Source organism: Tympanuchus pallidicinctus, unplaced genomic scaffold (assembly GCF_026119805.1).
Source record: "Tympanuchus pallidicinctus isolate F22 unplaced genomic scaffold, pur_lepc_1.0 scaffold18, whole genome shotgun sequence".
Taxonomy (NCBI): Eukaryota; Metazoa; Chordata; class Aves; order Galliformes; family Phasianidae; genus Tympanuchus; species Tympanuchus pallidicinctus.
In genome coordinates, this window is record NW_026294699.1 from 10,668,829 (window position 1) to 10,686,160 (window position 17,332).

At 52.1% G+C, this 17,332-nt stretch overlaps 3 protein-coding genes across 3 annotated transcripts in view; 1 reads left to right on the plus strand and 2 right to left on the minus strand.

Annotated features, from left to right (window-relative positions):
* Positions 1 to 6,993, plus strand: part of DHRS7B (dehydrogenase/reductase 7B) — a 20,453-nt gene extending 13,460 nt beyond the window's left edge. The window contains exon 7 of the mRNA XM_052679602.1: positions 3,592 to 6,993. Within this exon, the coding sequence (XP_052535562.1) occupies positions 3,592 to 3,668 (77 nt within the window). The 3' untranslated portion in view covers positions 3,669 to 6,993. The remainder of the gene's footprint in view (positions 1 to 3,591) is intronic.
* On the minus strand, positions 740 to 8,533 carry TMEM11 (transmembrane protein 11). Its single transcript, XM_052679604.1, has 2 exons — positions 8,400 to 8,533; positions 740 to 1,652 (listed from the first exon to the last, which is right to left on the minus strand). Exons 1-2 carry the CDS (start codon positions 8,465 to 8,467, stop codon positions 1,136 to 1,138), a joined length of 585 nt encoding a protein of 194 aa, XP_052535564.1. The 5' UTR covers positions 8,468 to 8,533; the 3' UTR covers positions 740 to 1,135.
* Positions 8,534 to 10,913: 2,380 nt separating this feature from the next.
* NATD1 (N-acetyltransferase domain containing 1) lies at positions 10,914 to 17,207 on the minus strand. Its single transcript, XM_052679605.1, has 3 exons — positions 16,969 to 17,207; positions 14,469 to 14,587; positions 10,914 to 13,788 (listed from the first exon to the last, which is right to left on the minus strand). The coding sequence occupies exons 1-3, from the start codon at positions 17,063 to 17,065 to the stop codon at positions 13,672 to 13,674; spliced, it is 333 nt and encodes a 110-aa protein (XP_052535565.1). The 5' UTR covers positions 17,066 to 17,207; the 3' UTR covers positions 10,914 to 13,671.
* Positions 17,208 to 17,332: the final 125 nt, after the last annotated feature.

Here is a 17,332-nt window from a genome sequence, read left to right on the forward strand (position 1 = left end):
CATTATAAAACTAGGCCACACCTCTTTTCCATCTGGTAGGAGGAGAACAGATAGAAAGTAAGCTCCTGCCTTTAACAAGCAAGTGGCAGATGTTGCAAAACAGTAACGCTTTCCCTTCTTAGAGCTAGAAGTTAAATTCATGCAGTAGACTGAATTCTAGAATTTCAGATAACACAGTGGCAAGATACAGTCATCCAGATGCCTTGAAACAGCTCCATTAGTTCAGGTTCCAAGCCGAACCAGTGGAATTGTGTGGTCAGGGCACAGCTGTCCAAGTGGCAGTGAAAAAGCACAGGTATGACAGCTGGGCTCCCACCTTGGCATCCTGAGCTGCATTTGGTACAGCAAACTTCAATGGAGATGCATCCACGTTAGGAAGAACTTGTACAGCAGTTTAGTGTAATGTGCTTCTAGGTGGAAACTGTGTTGAGATCATCATTGTGCGAAGGGATAACAGCTGGAGGGGGGCAGGGCAGCAGAGGGTTTGGCTATTTCTAGCACCCAGCATCCACAGTTACGTGACTACCAAAAAGACAGCAACACCAGCCTAATTCGTGCACCTTCTTTCAAGAAACACAACCAGTCAAGCAAGAAAAAAAGCACCACCACACTCCAACAATTCCTTCAACAGACAACTTGGATGCTGCTGCCAGGTCTGGGTGTGGGCACGAGGATATAATCATCACCACAGCATCACCCAAAAGGGAGCTATCTTAACAGTAATGAGAGTGCAAAATCATTTGAAATTCTCATCCTTTAATGGTCAATGATAACGTCTGGCTGGTTCTGTGTAATACAATTAAACAATATACTTAAATGTTTCAAAAAAAGAAAAAAAAAAAAAAAAAGCTCTCACCCTCCCCTCCCTCTTTATCTTTCTTTCATTGACACTCCACTGCTGGACTGGACTCCCCATGGCTAACATACAGCTCTCAAGTCACCACACATCCAAATCTTAAGTGTAACGAAGAACTGAAAAACCTCGGTGCACCAGTGATGTGTTATTTTAAAAATAACAGCTCTATTAAACCAACTCCTTGCCAGTCTCCACTGCTTCTCAAAGAGGAAAAACAAAATGTTACTGTGGGAGTCTTAATACACTTGTCTCTGTAGGCTTCTCTCTTCCCCGCCGCAGTCATACAGCGTAGAGTTCATAGATCTTCTTTACACAGTACACCAGGGCAGCCAGTGCTATCGTGTTGTGCAGTCTCTTTCTGTGCAGGTCGTCCTTCCTCACCAGCACCACCGGAGTGGAGGAGGTGAGTGTATGCAAGGGCAGGCGGGAGAGTTTATAGGCGTCGTACTCTACTTGGTACTTGCAACAAGGATCGAACTGCCACGAGATGCCATAAAGGGTGCAGCAAGCCATGCTCAGCACGCCAGCGGGCAGCGAGATGTAGTGAGAATAATCTACTGGAAGTGCCAAAGGGGTGAAGAGGCAGGTGGTGCCCGCCAGCACGGCCGTCTTGTGCAGGCAGTTCCCCACGGTGATCCAGCGGGCCGTCTCGTCCCCGATGCGGGTGGGCTCTATCACGATGTATTTGTACTGCGCTTCCAGGGCCTGCTCCAGCTCGTACTCAAACTGGTCCTGAGCATTCTCTCCGTTGTAGATCTCGTGCACGATGTAACAGTCTGTGGAGGACAAGGTGACCCTGTCAACAGGAAAACAAGAGTTAAGACTGCAGCACTTAAAGGCCAATTTTTCACCCACGTGGCTGCAAGAGCTCGAGAGAAGAGCACCTGAAGTCAGGGCAGCCCCTCAAGGCCATTCAGGCACTGCAGCTTTTTCAAATCAAGATTAGTTTTACACTGGCTAATTATGCTTTTTGCATAGGAAGTCATCCCAAACTGAGGCAATTAACTTTTCCTAACATCTTCCTAACTTGGAGAAACAGAACATTTTGAGAAAGCAGGAATTTGACAGCAGTCCTGAATCAGTTCCTCGTGCAGTTTCTCTAGAGGTGCTGGACATGCTACACCTTGACCACGCAGCATGAATGAATGAAATCACAACAAACAGCTCATTCACCAGGAAGGCAAATTGTACTGTGAGATTTTGAGAAGAAGCATTTTCATGTGAAAGTGGCCTCTCCAGAATAATCACCTCCTGGCCACAAAGACAGTTTGCTCTTCAGTCCTTCACAGTAAGTTCAGCCTACAGAGGCGATGAGGGCTGAGAAACGCTGCTGGAAGTAGAGGTGCAAGAGGCAGCAGGGCACAGCAGTCCATGTTACAGAACATTCCCTCTGATCAAACAGGGAGCAGCAAGCAAACGTTTCTTTAATTTTCAAACCAAGGTAGGATTTAACAGCAAAGAAAAAGCTGCTTGCTTTACCCTGGAACAGGCTCCCTGCCAACAGCAGATCCACAAAACCTCCACATCCACCATTTGAGTGCCAGCTCTTAGCTAGCAAAAAACTGCATGAATTTCCACTTCCACCTTCTTCATACACATCACCTTAGCTATGTTAATGTAACAGACAGCTGAGAAATGAGATTACAACTGTTTACCTGCACTGAGAAAGGGTAAAAACCCACCCCACTGGAACATGGGAAAATCCTCCCCTCTGAGAACTGGTAACTATTTGACACACGTGTGTTAACCAGAACAAAACTGAGCACGTGGCCTCTCAAGGATAAAGAGAACCAGCAGATTCCTCCTTCGGGAGGAGAGCGAACTGCACACAGGCTTGACCTCATCACAGCAGACAAAACAGCCTCATCCCAACGCATTCAGATCCTCCTCGTGCTGGGAGGCAAGAGGGCTGAAGCGGAGAATTAAGCTGGCACTTTGGGCTCCATTGGCACAGTGGTACTTGTGTGCATGCACTGGAAAATAATGGAGAGAAAACACACATTTGCAAGCTGCTGTGGTACCAGACATTGCCCTTAATGTGCAGCTCTGCTCACACTGCAGAGGGTATCATGCAGTGACCGTCTGTAATCAAGTATATTGTTAAATTACAAGCCACTGCCAGAAGTGGCTGCTATTGTGAACAGTGGCAAACACGTCAAACAGCAGGAGATCAGATGAACCAGCTTCTCTCAGAGCAGAATAATAAGCAGTTTTCAGAGTCTGGCTGGTATTAACAAAAACCACAAGGAAAACTCTGCTTACAAGCTAGTTATTGAGCTCTCTGCAGTGCTTTTCCCCCTAGGCCCGTTCACAGGTAGAGAGGGAAATAAAAGTCCACCTGAATGCTGAATATGGCAGGGACTGCTGTAAGGCCATCATCTTGTCAGAGCTCGCTTGGGTTTTTAAGGTAACCTTTCCAGGAGGAGCTACATTCTGTAGGTGATAACTCTTTCAGCACAGGATGCAGTGAACTCTTGTGAATTGGCAAGAATTTAAAGAGAGTAATTAAAGGGCAGAGTCTGTTGAAAATTTTAATGGAATACTACATCTCTAGCATGGCTAAGTACCAGCTAACATGAAGAACGTTCTCTGTGTAAGGCAGAATTAGTTAAGCAGGGGTTGCACTAACATGTTAAGGGCACAGCTGAAAATGGTCTCTGCCAGGGACTTTTTTCTTGACCAGAACTATTCCAAGTGCAGCTGCAGCCAAATGAAAAATCCCACTTTCATTTCAGAAGACACACTGAGGGTTAAGGCGGCTCTGTGGAACAGCACCACTACGTGCAACCGCTTGGGAAGGAAGAAAGGCTGAGCTGAGCTCCCAGCAATGACACCATGGAGGATTTCTAGAGCATCTCAGCACCGTCAGGGTGGCACTGTCCCACCAGTCATACTTCTGCTCACTCAGATCTTGCTTGTTCTTCCTTCCCAACATCCCACCTTACCTTCACCGCACTGCACACAAGCAGAGCCATATCACAAGCCACAGCCTCCTGCCAAAGAAAGCAGGCGCTCAGACATGAGCCAGAGGCAGCACCGACCATCTCTCCTGGAGCTCTGTGGCTTTTCAAAAATAAAGCCAAAAAATAAAAACTGTCCTTCTAAGCAAAGAGAAAAAGCAGAGCTTAAAATATTTTCTGCTGAAAAAAATCATAGGAAACTGAATTGCATAAAGATTTCATCACTTCTGGCAAAGTCTGCCCGCCTCACTGTGCTTCTTCTCCAGAACAGCCCCAACACTGGAGCAAATTTCTACCGTGGTGCTGGAGTCACAACAGACAAGGTGGACCATCAAGAAATAAAGAGCAAAGAAGGAAAAATTAGTCAGCAATGCAAGAGCAGGGTCTCCACTTCTGTAACAGAACTGGTGGGACAGTGCATATTATTTCTAATAAGAACTGGTTGCCCCGGAGGAAGGAAAGCTGAAATCCCAATGCAGCTGAGACGCATGGGCTGAATGCAGGCTTGAAACGTTTTCAGAGCTTGCTGGCATGCAGAGCAGAACCAGGGACCCCAAGCCAGATCTCTCCTGACACAGCCTTTCAGCTGAACACGGCAGTTGCACATGAACAAACCCAATCAAAGCACTTGGATTTGCTGAAATGCTGCAGGCTGCACAGTCTGCCTTCCAGTGCCTGCCATGCTGCCCCCCTCCCCACCCCCAAAGCCATGACAAAAATGCAGAACTATGCAATCCATCCAGACTGGCATCCACCAGCTGGGAAGTACTGCTCACTTTACATAGCTCCTTTTTACTAAAAAGCTTCATCAATAACCAGTGTGAGAGAGGATCGAGTCTCCAAAGTCCCAACGGTTCAGAAGCCCAGCAGACCACAACCTAAAAGCAGCCGATGATTTTATTCACTCGAATTCTTTCTAAAAGGTTGCACATGAATCCCACAAGAGCAGTTCTGGATCTTACATCCAAGTACTACCTCATACATTCTACTCCTGAGAAACTCAGCATGCCTGACGCCAGCTGCAAACTGCACCTCACTTTTTGCTCTGGTGGCTCCACTTTCTTTTGTTATGGTCTGGTGATGTTCCCTTACTGTTATCACCCCCTACCAAGGCTGCTTGAAGATCACACTCATGTTCTGCTGCTCTCCTTGGCCTGGGTTTCAGGGCCTCCAACCATTTCAACTCCACACAATGCTCAGGGTCACGGTTAAAAACAATCTCCATCTGCACAAAGGCTGGGTGTCCCTCCGTGCAGAGGTTTTTGTTTTTAAAAGAAGGATGATCCTGACAACAGTATTGCTCACAGCACCAAACATGCATTCAGAAGAACTATAAATGAAGACAAACCAGTCTGATTAGTACTTAAATAAATAAATAAGCAGGGAGAGGCTTGCAGCAGCGTGATAACACTTGTCACAAGCAGCACACGCAGAAGACCTGGAGCAGCAGAGCAATGCAGGGGCCTGATGCTGGCTGTGTGCTAACTGCAGGAACAAGCACATTACAGATGGCCAGAGCACACCCACCTGGGGGCCATCATTAGATCTCATCTAAGTCTATGTCAAAAAAGTTGACAAATTTGTTGACAAAGGCAACAAATTCATACTCAAATACACTGAGCTTCCCTCGGTCACTTAAATCCTTCTCAGAATTTCAGGTAAAAAATGAACTGTGTTTGGCTTTGAGCTGAAGCATTCCTGCTGAGACCTACAGTTGTATTTGACAACACTGTTTTTCTGCCCAAGACAGCTCCAGAGCATGGGACACACAAAGCACTAACAAATCCAAGCTGAAACACCCCAACAGTCGTTTCCCCACGATCTGCCAGTCTCAGGCCATTAACCATTGCTGTCAGGTTTCAAGGCCAATTGAACAGGCTGGTGATGGCTGCACTGAAGTGGAGGAAGAGCAGGAAAAGCACAGCAGTAAATGCAAGACCTCCAATCAAAGGCTGTGCCTTAAATACCAATAGGAGAGAACAGGAGAACGTAAGTGTGATCTTCCAGCAGCCTTGTCGAGGGAAGACAACATGAAGGGAAACATCACCAAACCAGAACAAAACAAACTCTAGCCACCAGAGCAAGAAGAGACGTCATTTTGAAGCCAACTAATGATTAGCTAGGCTAATGGAAACAGGTCAATCATTGCTGTAAGCAAACAGAGTACCAGAAATCTGAGCAGCACAGGTAGAGAAAGGAGAGAGCTCCTGAAGGGTGCAGGGAGGCCAGCACAAGCAGCAGTGATGACATGAGAGCCTTTCTTTCTGGAGTTTGTTAGCACATCTCCAAGCAGAACAAATGGCATTTTGTCTGGTGTGCTGGCGGTCATCACACTGCATTTCACACAAAAACCCCAAGTACAATTCAGTGTCTGTTCTGTATAAAAAGTTGTTTTGCTGCACAAATTAACAATCCCCTTTAGATAGTCTCTATTAAAGAGTCTATCCAGAAGGAAGAAAAACAAATATTTAGTTGGTTCTCTTCAGGTTTTTCCCCACCACCCCCACAGAGCCAGCTGGACTTCACAGCCAACATCCTTTGAAATGAAGGTACCTACATGTAGTCCTATTGAGAAAAGCACTTTTTGACCAATTACAGACTTCTTTGTATCAATGAAGTCATTGAGGAAGGGAAACAAATTTCCACAGGCAGTCGCTGGACTTTTAAAAACGAATTTATTTACTTTTAAGTGAAAGCTGGTCAAGCCTCCTTGTAGCAGACAGTATTTTACTCTTCTGACACCACCTCCCAACACACTGATGTCTTTTTAGACTAGCTGGCTGACAACTCCAAAAACACCTTGAAGCAGCTCATTTATGAGGAAAGCTGGATTAGCATACTCAGTTGAAAGGAATGCATCCTGGGACAAGAATCCTGTTAAGAAAACCATATTTGTCTTATAAAAAGCTTGTGTCATCATTTGATGTCATCAGGTCTGTCAGTGCCACCATCTCCACAACCTGCCAGCAGCCAAACGACCAGGAGGGGTGAAGGAGAATTAAACCCTGATCCAGAGAGGCAGTGGCTCAGTCACACACATCTGCAGCTCTGCAATCACAAGGAAGGCATGCTACCTGGCTGACGTCACCCAGCACCTATTAAAAGTATCTTCTGGAAGGTTTGTATGGGATGACACTTAACAGAACCACTGACTTCTGATAAGGATTGTGTAACGTTCACACAGATCACCTGTTGCCCCATGTGTCACTTCTGTGCTCTCGTGCACTTAACCACATACTTCTCATTGTAAAAGGCATTGTATAAGGTATCCTGAAGGTTCATGAAGTAAGTACCTCATGTTTATGAATAAGTATTTTTGATCACAAGATCAAGTGTAATCATAGCTTAAAAATCACCACAAACCCCAGTGACATTATACTGTGGGAACACTATACAGTTCACAGACAAAGTCATGGGGTGACAACTCACTTTTAAGCCTGCACCAATTTTCTTCCTGGTAGAATAATTTTCACTGAGGTTAAGTGCTCTTTCCCATATTTTTTCTTCACCTTCCATGGCAGAGCAGGCCTATAATCTGAGATCTCCTCACCTCATGTGTTCAGCACTGGGGCAGGCGCCAGCATGGGTGCAGACAGCTCTATCACCACACCACCGCGCTCGGCAGCATTCTGAGTTGTTCATATAAGCCATGCTGAGGTAGTAATTCCACCAGCTCTTTCAATTCAATCACTTGCAAACTCCCTCAACAGAGGCAGCATTTCTGCGTTTTATGTTGGCGCTATGATTTTGAGGGCTGCTCGTTGCTCTCCTCAGCTGGGAGGTTCAGCACCATCAAATACAACCCTCTTGAATTGCAGCAAGGGAACAAAACAAAGCAAAACCCACTTCATGATAAAAAACCAAAGGGATATCAGTCTCTGGGTAAAGCAGAGGGACAAAAGCAAATCTTGGGGAATGCTGCGATTCTCTGATCCTCAAAACGAGCACGCAACTGCTCTCGACTCCCAGCCGGTGACATCAGTCACCCCGGGGCAGAACAGGGAGAACACCAACGTGAGGAAGCACGGGACTCAGCGAGGCGTTGCAAGCAGGTAACCGACCGCGAGGGCCGATTTTAAAGCGGCTCAGCGAGATCTCCCTCGGCTCCTTCCTTCCTCTTTACGGCCGAGATTCCCGGAGCCCTACAGCTGTTCCCGGCATCGGAACAAGGACCGCGCTCGGGCGAGCAAAGCCCGAGCGCGTTCCCCGCAGCAGGAGGTCACCCTGGCGGCCTCTCCATGCCTTCACCAACAGCCCAGAAGGGGCCCCTCGCCCCGGCCCTCCTCCCCTCCCGGCCCGCACCGCCATACCCCGCGGTTCCCGCACAGGGAGGGCCGCGCCGACCTTCTCCGCCAGCAGCTCCGGCCCGCCCGCAGCGCGAGGCGCCCCGGCCCGCCCTCCCCTCAGCAGGGCCGCGGCCCCCGCCCCGCTCCCCGGCCGCCCCGCGCTCTCCTCGGCGCCGCCCCCGCCCTTGCCTCAGGGTCGTGCGGAGCCCCAAGGGCCGCGGCCCGCTCCCTCCCGCTCCCCGCCCGCCCGCAGAACTCCCGGCCGCGCCTCGTCCCCCACGCCGACCGCGGACTCACCTCTCCCGGCCACCGCCGCCGCTGTTGGTGCTGCCGGGGCCAGCGCGCCTCCTTCCCCACGCCGCCATCTTGGAGACACTGGGCTCGCAAATGTCTCCGCCGCAGGGCCCGCCGCGCTGCCCCACGGGAAATGGAGTGCGCGCGGCCGCCGGAACCGCTCAGCGAGAGAGGGCGCGCCTTCGCGCGGACTACAACTCCCACAGTGCCCCGCGCCGCCGCACGGCCGCGGAGGTCTCTGGGATGCGTAGTCCCTTGTGCGTGCGGAGGGGTCGGGCCGGGAGCCGCCCGGCATTCGCGCGGATCCGCGGAGCGCAGAGCAGCACCACGGCCGTCGGCCGACTCCTGATCGCAACCCCCTGTGCTGACGGGAGCCATGAGGCCGTGGGAGGAGCGTCGCCGCTGAGTCCCGGCCTGCACCGCGGCCCCGCCATGAGGGCAGCCGCAGGGGGGCGGCCTGGGCCGGGGCTTCGCAGTGAGAGCCTCGCTGTCCTCGTGCTGCGGGGATAAGGAGAGGAGAGCGGGTGATGCGGCGCAGCACTGCCGGCTTTGCCCGAGGGGAGCTGCTATGCCTGGGCCCCAGGAGCTGCGTGGTGGCCTTCATGGCCTTCACCCGCTTATCTGGAGCCTCTTTGTGGTCCTGGTGTTGCCCTTCAGGAGCCTTTCTTCCAGAAATTGAAAAAACCAGCCGTTCTGTCAGGGACGTTGTGCTGCCATCAGTGAGAATCGAGAAGCATGAGCAGCCCTCCTCCAGCCCCAGCGCCCACCCTGTGCCATTCCCCATTCACTTCCAACATCCTACTCTCACTGCTTTTTCCCCAGGAGCCACCAAACCTCTGAGAAGGAGGAGGAAGGAACATTATCAAAGGGGCTGTGTGCGTTCAGTGACTGACAGCCTGCTTCAGAAGAGTGACATTGTCTCTGCATCTCCCTTTCCTAGAAAATGCCTCATTTTGACAACATTATTTCCAAGTGAGGTAATGTAACTAAATAGAGCAAACCCATCACTGCCTACATCTTCCCAGGCACTATGAAGCCATGCTTCCAGACTGCAGGGCCATCTTGCACTCTGCACTCTTAGCCATCATTTGGGATTTGGCTTTTGCAGTGGAGGTAAATAGCGCATTTGCATGAGCAGGAGGAGGTTGGGAAACGTTCCCAGTGCAGTGGAGCGTGCAGTGTTGCTGGGGCAGGTCGGAGCATCAGACCTTCTGGAATGTGGAATGTAAACAGAGTGTGTTACTAGCAACAGCCCAGCTTTGTGCTATAACCCCAACCACTGCACTGTCCCTGTTGAGGACTTAATGCCAAGGTCCCTCCTGCTCAAATTGCAACCCAAGGCCACGTGTCACTTGTTATATTGGGTCAAATCATGACTGAAAAAAGCAGTGCCCCTTCTGCCCACCATTCCAGTAGCCTTGGGATTTTCAGCTTTTGCAATTCCAGTCTTGGCCTCTGTGGCTTGCACCCATCTGTAGGAAGATATGTAAATACACTGGCAGGGAGCCCGAGGGGCAGTGCTGGAGCTGTGCTTCCCAGCTAAAGGAGGGCCCAGCAGGGAAGGACCTCTGATTCACCTGCCCTGCTCTGCACGAGCAGAGTGACTCCACTAACTGGCTATTGAAATGTTTTCATGCCTATGTTTTCAAACATCTTAAACAGATGAATGCAAGCGTTCTGTGCCAGCTCAGGAGAGGCTGCATTTGCAGGATTGCTGCCGAGGGCTGTTTGACCTGAAATCTCAAGGACTGGTTTCTGTGAGCAGGGGAGGATCAAGCAGCAAAAGTGAGGAGCCGGTTGTGACCCCACTCGTCTCAAGCTCTGCGCAGTCATTGCAGAGACAGCCAGCCAGCCCTCAGACCCAAAATGAAATCCACCAGCCTCAGCCTCCCTGCTCAATACCAGCTCTGAGCTAGGCTGTGAGGAAGCTGCAGGCACCTGGATGGTGGATGAAAGGACAAGTGGCTGCCCCCAGGTTGCAGGGAGCCAACACCAGGATGCCTTCATCCTGAACAGAGCCCTTCATCATTCTCACTACCTAGATGCAGTCACTTCTGCACAAGATCCTCCTTGCAAGGAAGGGATTTTAGAAAGGAAGCTCAAGCAGTAGAAAGGTGACTGTTGTATAGACCAGTGTACACAGCAGTGAGTCCCCCCGTCTTCCCCTCAAAATCTGCTGCCTCCAGCCTTTTTTTCCCCACACCCTTTCCAAGGCATCAATGCACATGGTAGTTAATGGCTAGAAGATTTTGGAGTTAGAATTGTAAGAAGATTTGTTTTCTTTGGGGTGGAGGGATAAGAAAGATTGTTTTACTTTTCTAGAATACAAATAACCAGCAGCAGCAAGGCAGCAAAAATGACCCTGGATGTGGACTGGAAAGAAGAGCTGTCAGACAAGACCTGTGAAGCAGGCTCCGGCTGAGTGACCCAACCCAGATGACAGAACCAGGGATGCCCAAGGTTCCCCTGATCACCTCCAGCCCAGCAAGTGCTGAGCAGCAACCACTGCAGCTCAGCTAAGCCACACTTTTTATTGTAATCCATGCAATATGTTTGTGTTTTATAGTATGACAGAGGAAAGGATAAAGATAAATGTTAGACATAAACAAAAGCAAAAAGGTCATTTGTAACAGGTCCTGAGAAGGAAAGGCACATCGTAACCACTGAATTCAACAGAATGGAAACCTTGGACAGAGGAAGACAATTCTGGAAAGTGGAGAAGGGAGGGGGGTGTTTCAAGTTGGGCAATATGGAAGCAGGTTTGACAGCAATACGTATTTCCCCACCCACCGAAGTCTGCAGTTCAAATGTGTTTGGGGACCTCACTGTTCAACCAAACCACTTCCACGCTACCATTGCTGGAGAGAGTCCAGGATCCTGCTCCTCCAGGCTCAGTCAGCACCAAGTGGCAGCCCAGGGCTCAGAAAGATCCTTCCTGCAGGGGTGAGCCAGGAGTGCTTCATGGGAGAACAGGGGATGGCAGCATTGCTGGTGACCTGTGGGTATTGCTATTTGCTGACATCAAACGCTGTGGGGCTGGGGCAGGAGAACGGGTACAGCAGAAAAACAGTTGGCACGGAACCTGGCACATCTCTGTCAGGTCAGACACTGGAGGAATTGTAGCACCTCAGAGGGAAGCAGCAGCAAAACCAAGTGCTGTGCCTGATTTAAGGCAGCGATTGCTGCTTGTGATCCAGCACCAGGAAGCACAGGGATCCTGGAGCAGCATGAACGGCTCCAGGCCATGCTGGGAAGCTGAAACTTCTGGGAACTGCCACAGTGGGAACCAGAACCAAATCAGCATTGAGTGCAGCACTGCACTTGCACTGTTGCTCCTAGGAGGCAACTAGGCACAGATCTCAAGCACACAGCCCTGCTGCAGCAGATACAATGGTATCTTATCGTGGCTTGCAGGAGATGGCTCAGCTTCACTTTAGGATGGTTCTGTCATCACTTAGCTATAGCAGAGCCAGCCTTGCTCCTGGAACCAGGTGTAAGTGGGTATTTGCAAGTTAAAGAGTGAGCATTTAGCAGCCCAGATGTCTTCTTTACCTCATTATCTGTACCCTATCCCAGTCCCTCAAAGCCATCCCAAAGGCTGCAGCTGGGCTGAAATAGGCAGCAAGAGAGCAGAGATGTGGGGTAGGCTGAGCCCAGTGCCTTTCCTGAGCAGCACGAGCTGGCAGTGGGGCAGCAGCCGGGCACAGGTCTCTGCCACAGTGTGCAGTACAGACAAGCAGGGGTCCCACAGCACTGGGGCAGGGACACAGCTCAAGAGGTTTTACTGAGATCTTTTGCCATTGCCTCTATGGACTCTGCGCTGGCTCTGGGAAAGGGCTGAGCCATTGCTCGGCCCAGGATTCATTCAGTCTGTGGCACAGATTGTAAACTTTAGTCCCTGCTGAGAGATAAACTAGGTTTGGATCTGACCTCCAGGTGAAAGGCTCCTTATCTACTTCTGCCTGGCTGCTTGCTGAGCCTGTTACAGCTGTCCCCATGCAGCCCAGCCCAGGGCACTGCAAAATCCCAACAGCTCTGGGGGAAAACCTCTGAAGGTCTAGCCCAGTAAAGCCTGTGTGAGGCAGGAGAAGGGGTAAACAGAAGCCAGGCAGCATCCTGCCATCACACTATTACCTCTACGTCTGACAGTAGCAATGCTGCACCATGCTGTGTTGTCATCTGCAGAGGTAATGGTACATGGTGAGGGTGTTCCATCCCACTGCCAGCACTCAGGCTCAGAGCTGCAAGGGGGTAGCGAGCAAGCAGGCAGTGCCCCATGGCACAGCTGCTTCCCAAAGGCCATAGGAAACAGTGAATAGCAGCCATGCCAAGTTGGCAGATCAAGCGTTGAGCCCTGGAGAGGGGACCAGATCCCAGCAGTCTTACCCCTGTTGCTCTCAGGATACGATGATGGCTTGGAGCTCAGGGTATGGGGCACAGGCTGAGTGCAGGGCTGGAGCCGAGGGAGATGGGAGGAGCCTTCCTCTTCAGCTGTAGGAAGCCACCCTTGTGGGTGCTTTTCTCCTGGGCAAGCTGTGACTGCTGCAGCAGGGAGCAGAAAGGCAGCTGACAACCATGAGGGGCAACGTCCAGAAGGCTGAGCAGGAGCTGGCACCTGCGGAGAGCAGCATCCACAACCCAGCTGCATTGCATCCTCTTTGTGCACATGCTCTGCATGCTCTGCTGCAGTGGAAAAACCCACTCCTCACACAGCTCCTTTCTCCAGATACAGAGATCTCAGCATCCCAGTCAGATCTCTGCAGCCAGTCCTGGTGGCACCACCACAGCCTCCATGGTCTCATTGGCACCCCACAGAGCTGGGACTCCTCCAGCACCTCCTTCTGGTCCATGAGGTTTAATCCACAGCACCTCTCCCAGCTGCAGGAAAGAAGGGGGTTGATACCCTACAACCTCCCCTAACCAACATCACCTGGCAAGCTCACAACTGTTGCCAAGCAGAGGAGAGAGGACGAGGTACAGATGCATCCCCTGGTTTTGTCGTGGAGTTCAGTGGGAAAAATCATCCTCTTCCAGCTCCTGGCTTGGGGCAAAGGACGCTGAGGGGGCACATGTGCCCAGAGCCAGCCCAGCCTGTGGCCACTGTCATGCTCAGACATGGGCAGGGAAGAGAAGGTCATGCCCACGATCGTGCACCACACAGACACACTTTAAAAAAAAAAAAAAGGGAATTGTGAGTGTGGGAAGGGGTTTCCTGAGACCGCAGAGAAGCGAAGGCCGCGTTGAACAGGAGCGCTGGTGTCAGAGCAGTGCTGTCTTAAGGCTGCAAGTGTTCCAGGTACTGCGGCAGCGGGTTCTCCTTGACGTATTTCTGAATGTACCAGCAAGTCAGGTGAGCTTTCAGGTCCTCCTCCACCACAAAGTCCAGGGCTGCCTATGAGAGAGCACAGATGAGTTACAAACAGCCCATGCTGCCCCTCAAACAGAATCCTGTGCCAGAGGGCTGGGGGAGCATGGCTTCGGCCTCCACAGTGCCATGGGGTTCCCAGTTCAAGCAGAGGAAAGCTGAGACCTTGACATACAGCCTGGTGTGTGCAACATCACAAAAGGGACCCATCCACATCATGCAAATGTCACCTTTGACACCAGTTTGCCATGGGGTCAAGGAGCAGCCATAACCCCAGAGTGTTGCCCCTCATTGCCCCCCACACTGTGCTGGCAGCCCCACAGCTGCGAGTCCCCAAAGTGGGGCCCAAGGCAGAGAAAGGGCACGTGTGGGCCTTGAAGCTTTGGGACGAGGGAATCCAGCTTGGGGGAGATGTTGGAACAGCCCTAAGGGGAAGCAGGGTGGGAGTAAGGGCTGCTGGCAGGGGAGGAGGAATGAGCAGAGGATGTGCTGGAACTCACCCAGCCCCTCTTGCAGCCAGAAATAGGAACATCTGACCACAGGTTTCCATCCAGCCCTCCAGCCCTGGCAGGGAAGGCTTAACACCTCCCTTTCGAGTGCTGAGCCACCCCAAAATGCTCTCCTTTTACTCCAGGGCCTCACTTAACCTCCCCACACCTCTCCCTGCTATTGGATAGAAGCAGCTCCCCCAGGGGCAGCAGCTGTACCTTTGCAAGATGCTTGGCTATCCCTCTTCCCCGATAGGCATCCGGCACCTCGGTGTGCTGCAGGTCCACAATGCGCTTCCCCACATATTCATAGAGCAGCACTGCTCGGTCGTGGCAACCTGGGGATGGGAGAGAGTGCTGAAGCTGGGACTGCCAAATCTGACCACGGATCACCGGTTCCTTTCCCTCTACAGCATGGGCCACAACGTGGGACAAAGCTTCCAGCTCTGGTTTTGCATTTGGGACCTTTAAGGAGCAGGGGGAGACACTGGAGCAGATGGGTATCCCATAGGGAAGCACACACAGGTGTGCAGGGTTGTGTTTGTGCACACTGACACACACACGTTTCCTGTTGCAACACCCTGACATTCTCACAGTGGTTTAGATAGAGGAAGAAAGAAGTTTCAGCACACATGTAAATCAGAGGAGAGCTAATAATACCCCTCTGTCTCCATCTGCAGAGCCTAAACTCAACTTCGATTCATTTCTGGAGGGTTTCTGTATTTATATTTCCAAAACACAAGCTTCCAACCGATGAGAAACTCAATTAAAATAACAGAAACTTTTCCTTTCCCCCCAGTGCTTACTGGAGGATGAAGGGCCCTACCTTCACCTGCACTTACTGCACACCTCAGCTGAGCTCCATCCATTCACTTTTACTGCATTTCACTGGAAATACCTCCTTATGCCCTCTCTGTCCTGACATAGGGATTTGGAGGGAACCTCCACCCCACCGCCCAGCCCAGATGCAATCTTACACATCATTCCATAGCTGCAAACCTCGGCAGGGAAAAAGGGAACTGTGCAAAGCCAGTCCCTGGGAGGGAGTTCTCAGGGCAGGATGGCACAGCAGCTATCCCAAGGAGCCGTCCCCAGGCACACAGGCAGCCCTGCAGGCTGTGTGGCACGTTCCTACAGACAGAAAGCACTGCATGCAGCTGAGTGGAGATGGCACAGCTGTCCCCGATGGCCCCACTCTGGAGCAGCACGGGGGGGCCCAGCTCGGCTGCAATTTCCTGCTGAGGAGCTCTAGTGACTGTAGCACTGGGAAAGCACAGTGCCATCTCAGTGCACAGCACCACCTCATCCCTTTCACCCCAGCACTGCAGCACAACCTGCTCCAGTTTTCCCATGGAAACTCTCAGTGATGCTCTCCAGCAAAGGGGCTGTGTTGGCTGTCTGTGGTGTTACCTACAGCCAAACTGAGGACAAATCATGACCTCCAAGATCACCATCTAGTCCAACCTGCCACCAGCACTGCCCACCAACCACGTCCCTCAGTGCCACATCCACATGCTTCTCAAACACCTCTAGGGATGCTGACCCCACCACTCCCTGGGCAGCAGATCCAGTGCCCAACCACTCTTTCTCAGAATAAATGCTTCCTCCTATCCAACCTGAACCTCCTCTGGCACAATTTGAGGCCATTCCCTCTCATCCTATCCCATCGGGCTTCTCTCTGCCCTCCTTTCCAAGAGGAGAACAAAGCTTGGTCAGTCCAGCCACGGGCTGCTTTACTTCCATCTCTCAATGCTTCTGCTTTCAGGACACAAGGAAAAAGGCAACATGCTGATGTGACACAGGCGTTTCTATCAGCTTTAGGAAGCACACATAGCACTGTGGGCTCAGTGGAGAGAGATGAAGGGGCAAACACCAAGCACCACTCATTTTCTCCCATACAAGGAAGGCAGAGAAGAAGATTCTGAACATGAGCTGGCTGCCCTATCAGCTCAGGCTTCCCAGGGTCCACCCGTGTCCTTGGGCACCTCCAGGGACGGGCACCCACTGCTCTGTGAGCAGCGCCAGCTCCTCACCGCCCTCTGAGTGAAGAATTTCCTTTCCTTAATGTCCTATTTTGTCCCACCCATGTTCTCTATGTTCCCACAGCACCGGCTGCCCTCGTTTGATCCCAGTGCTGGCCGCAAGTGGTCAGGGGGAGCATCTTCTCCACGTACACCTCCTCCCGCTGCACTTTGTAATTAGTGGTTGGAATTAAAAGAGAAGAAGAAAAAAAAAAAGACAAAAAACACAAAAACAGCCAAAATAACCTCGTCCGGCTGCTGGTGTTTATGGAAAACACCTCCAGACGTGTGCATAATTTCTGAATGATTTCTTTTCTCGTCAGTTGTTTAAAGAGAGCTGCCCGGCACGCAGGCATGGGGTCCCGGTGCTGTCCGTAGGGAGGACGGACGGCTGAAAGGTGTCACGGGGCCATAGGGAGGTGTCAGCAGCACGCAGCTGGGCGTCCCTTCTGCTGACCGCTGGGGGAGCTGCCGGAGATGCCCACTCCTCCCCCGCGGTGACCCACATCGAACCACGGGCAGGGAACCGGTGAGGGCCCCAGGATCGATTTGGGGTTACGGGAACGCCAGGGGGCACCGTCAGGAGCTGAGGGGCGGCGAGAAGAGCCCCGAAAGGCACGGGAGGAGAGGGCTGAGGAGAGCGGGGAGAGGAACCGTGGGAGCGGGAGGGCTGTGCTCGCCGCTCCCCCCTCCGTTACCGTTCAGCCGCACGGTGAACTGCCGCCGCTTCCGATCGTGTTCCACCTGGATGGGGCAGCCCTGCTCCAGGAGGCCGAGCGGCGCCGAGTGAGCCATGGCCGGGCCGGGCCGCGGGGCTGTGCTGTGCGGGAGTGCGGAGCCGCGGGACACCGGGAGGAGAAGGCGGCGGGCGGAGCCGGGCCGGGCCGGGCCGTGGCGGCGGCACCGGGAGCTGCCACCGGCGCGCGGCCGCAGGAAGCCAGCTGTGCGCCACGTGCCCGCGTCGCAGCCAATGGCTGCGCTGCCGTTTTGTTTTGATACATTCGCCCGGCTCTTAAAGGGGCCGCTCCACGCTCGGCGCTACGCCGGGCCCCGGCGCCCCCG

What these genes read in the sequence shown, in the direction of transcription:
- TMEM11 (XM_052679604.1), bottom strand. Translation starts at nt 8,467, where the DNA reads ATGGCGGCGTGGGGAAGGAGGCGCGCTGGCCCCGGCAGCACCAACAGC. An exon ending in GGCGGCGGTGGCCGGGAGAG is followed by an intron (nt 1,653 to 8,399) that starts GTGAGTCCGCGG and finishes TCCTGTTGACAG; the next exon opens with GGTCACCTTGTCCTCCACAG.
- NATD1 (XM_052679605.1), bottom strand. Translation starts at nt 17,065, where the DNA reads ATGGCTCACTCGGCGCCGCTCGGCCTCCTGGAGCAGGGCTGCCCCATC. An exon ending in GTTCACCGTGCGGCTGAACG is followed by an intron (nt 14,588 to 16,968) that starts GTAACGGAGGGG and finishes TCCCATCCCCAG; the next exon opens with GTTGCCACGACCGAGCAGTG. An exon ending in TAGCCAAGCATCTTGCAAAG is followed by an intron (nt 13,789 to 14,468) that starts GTACAGCTGCTG and finishes GCTCTCTCATAG; the next exon opens with GCAGCCCTGGACTTTGTGGT.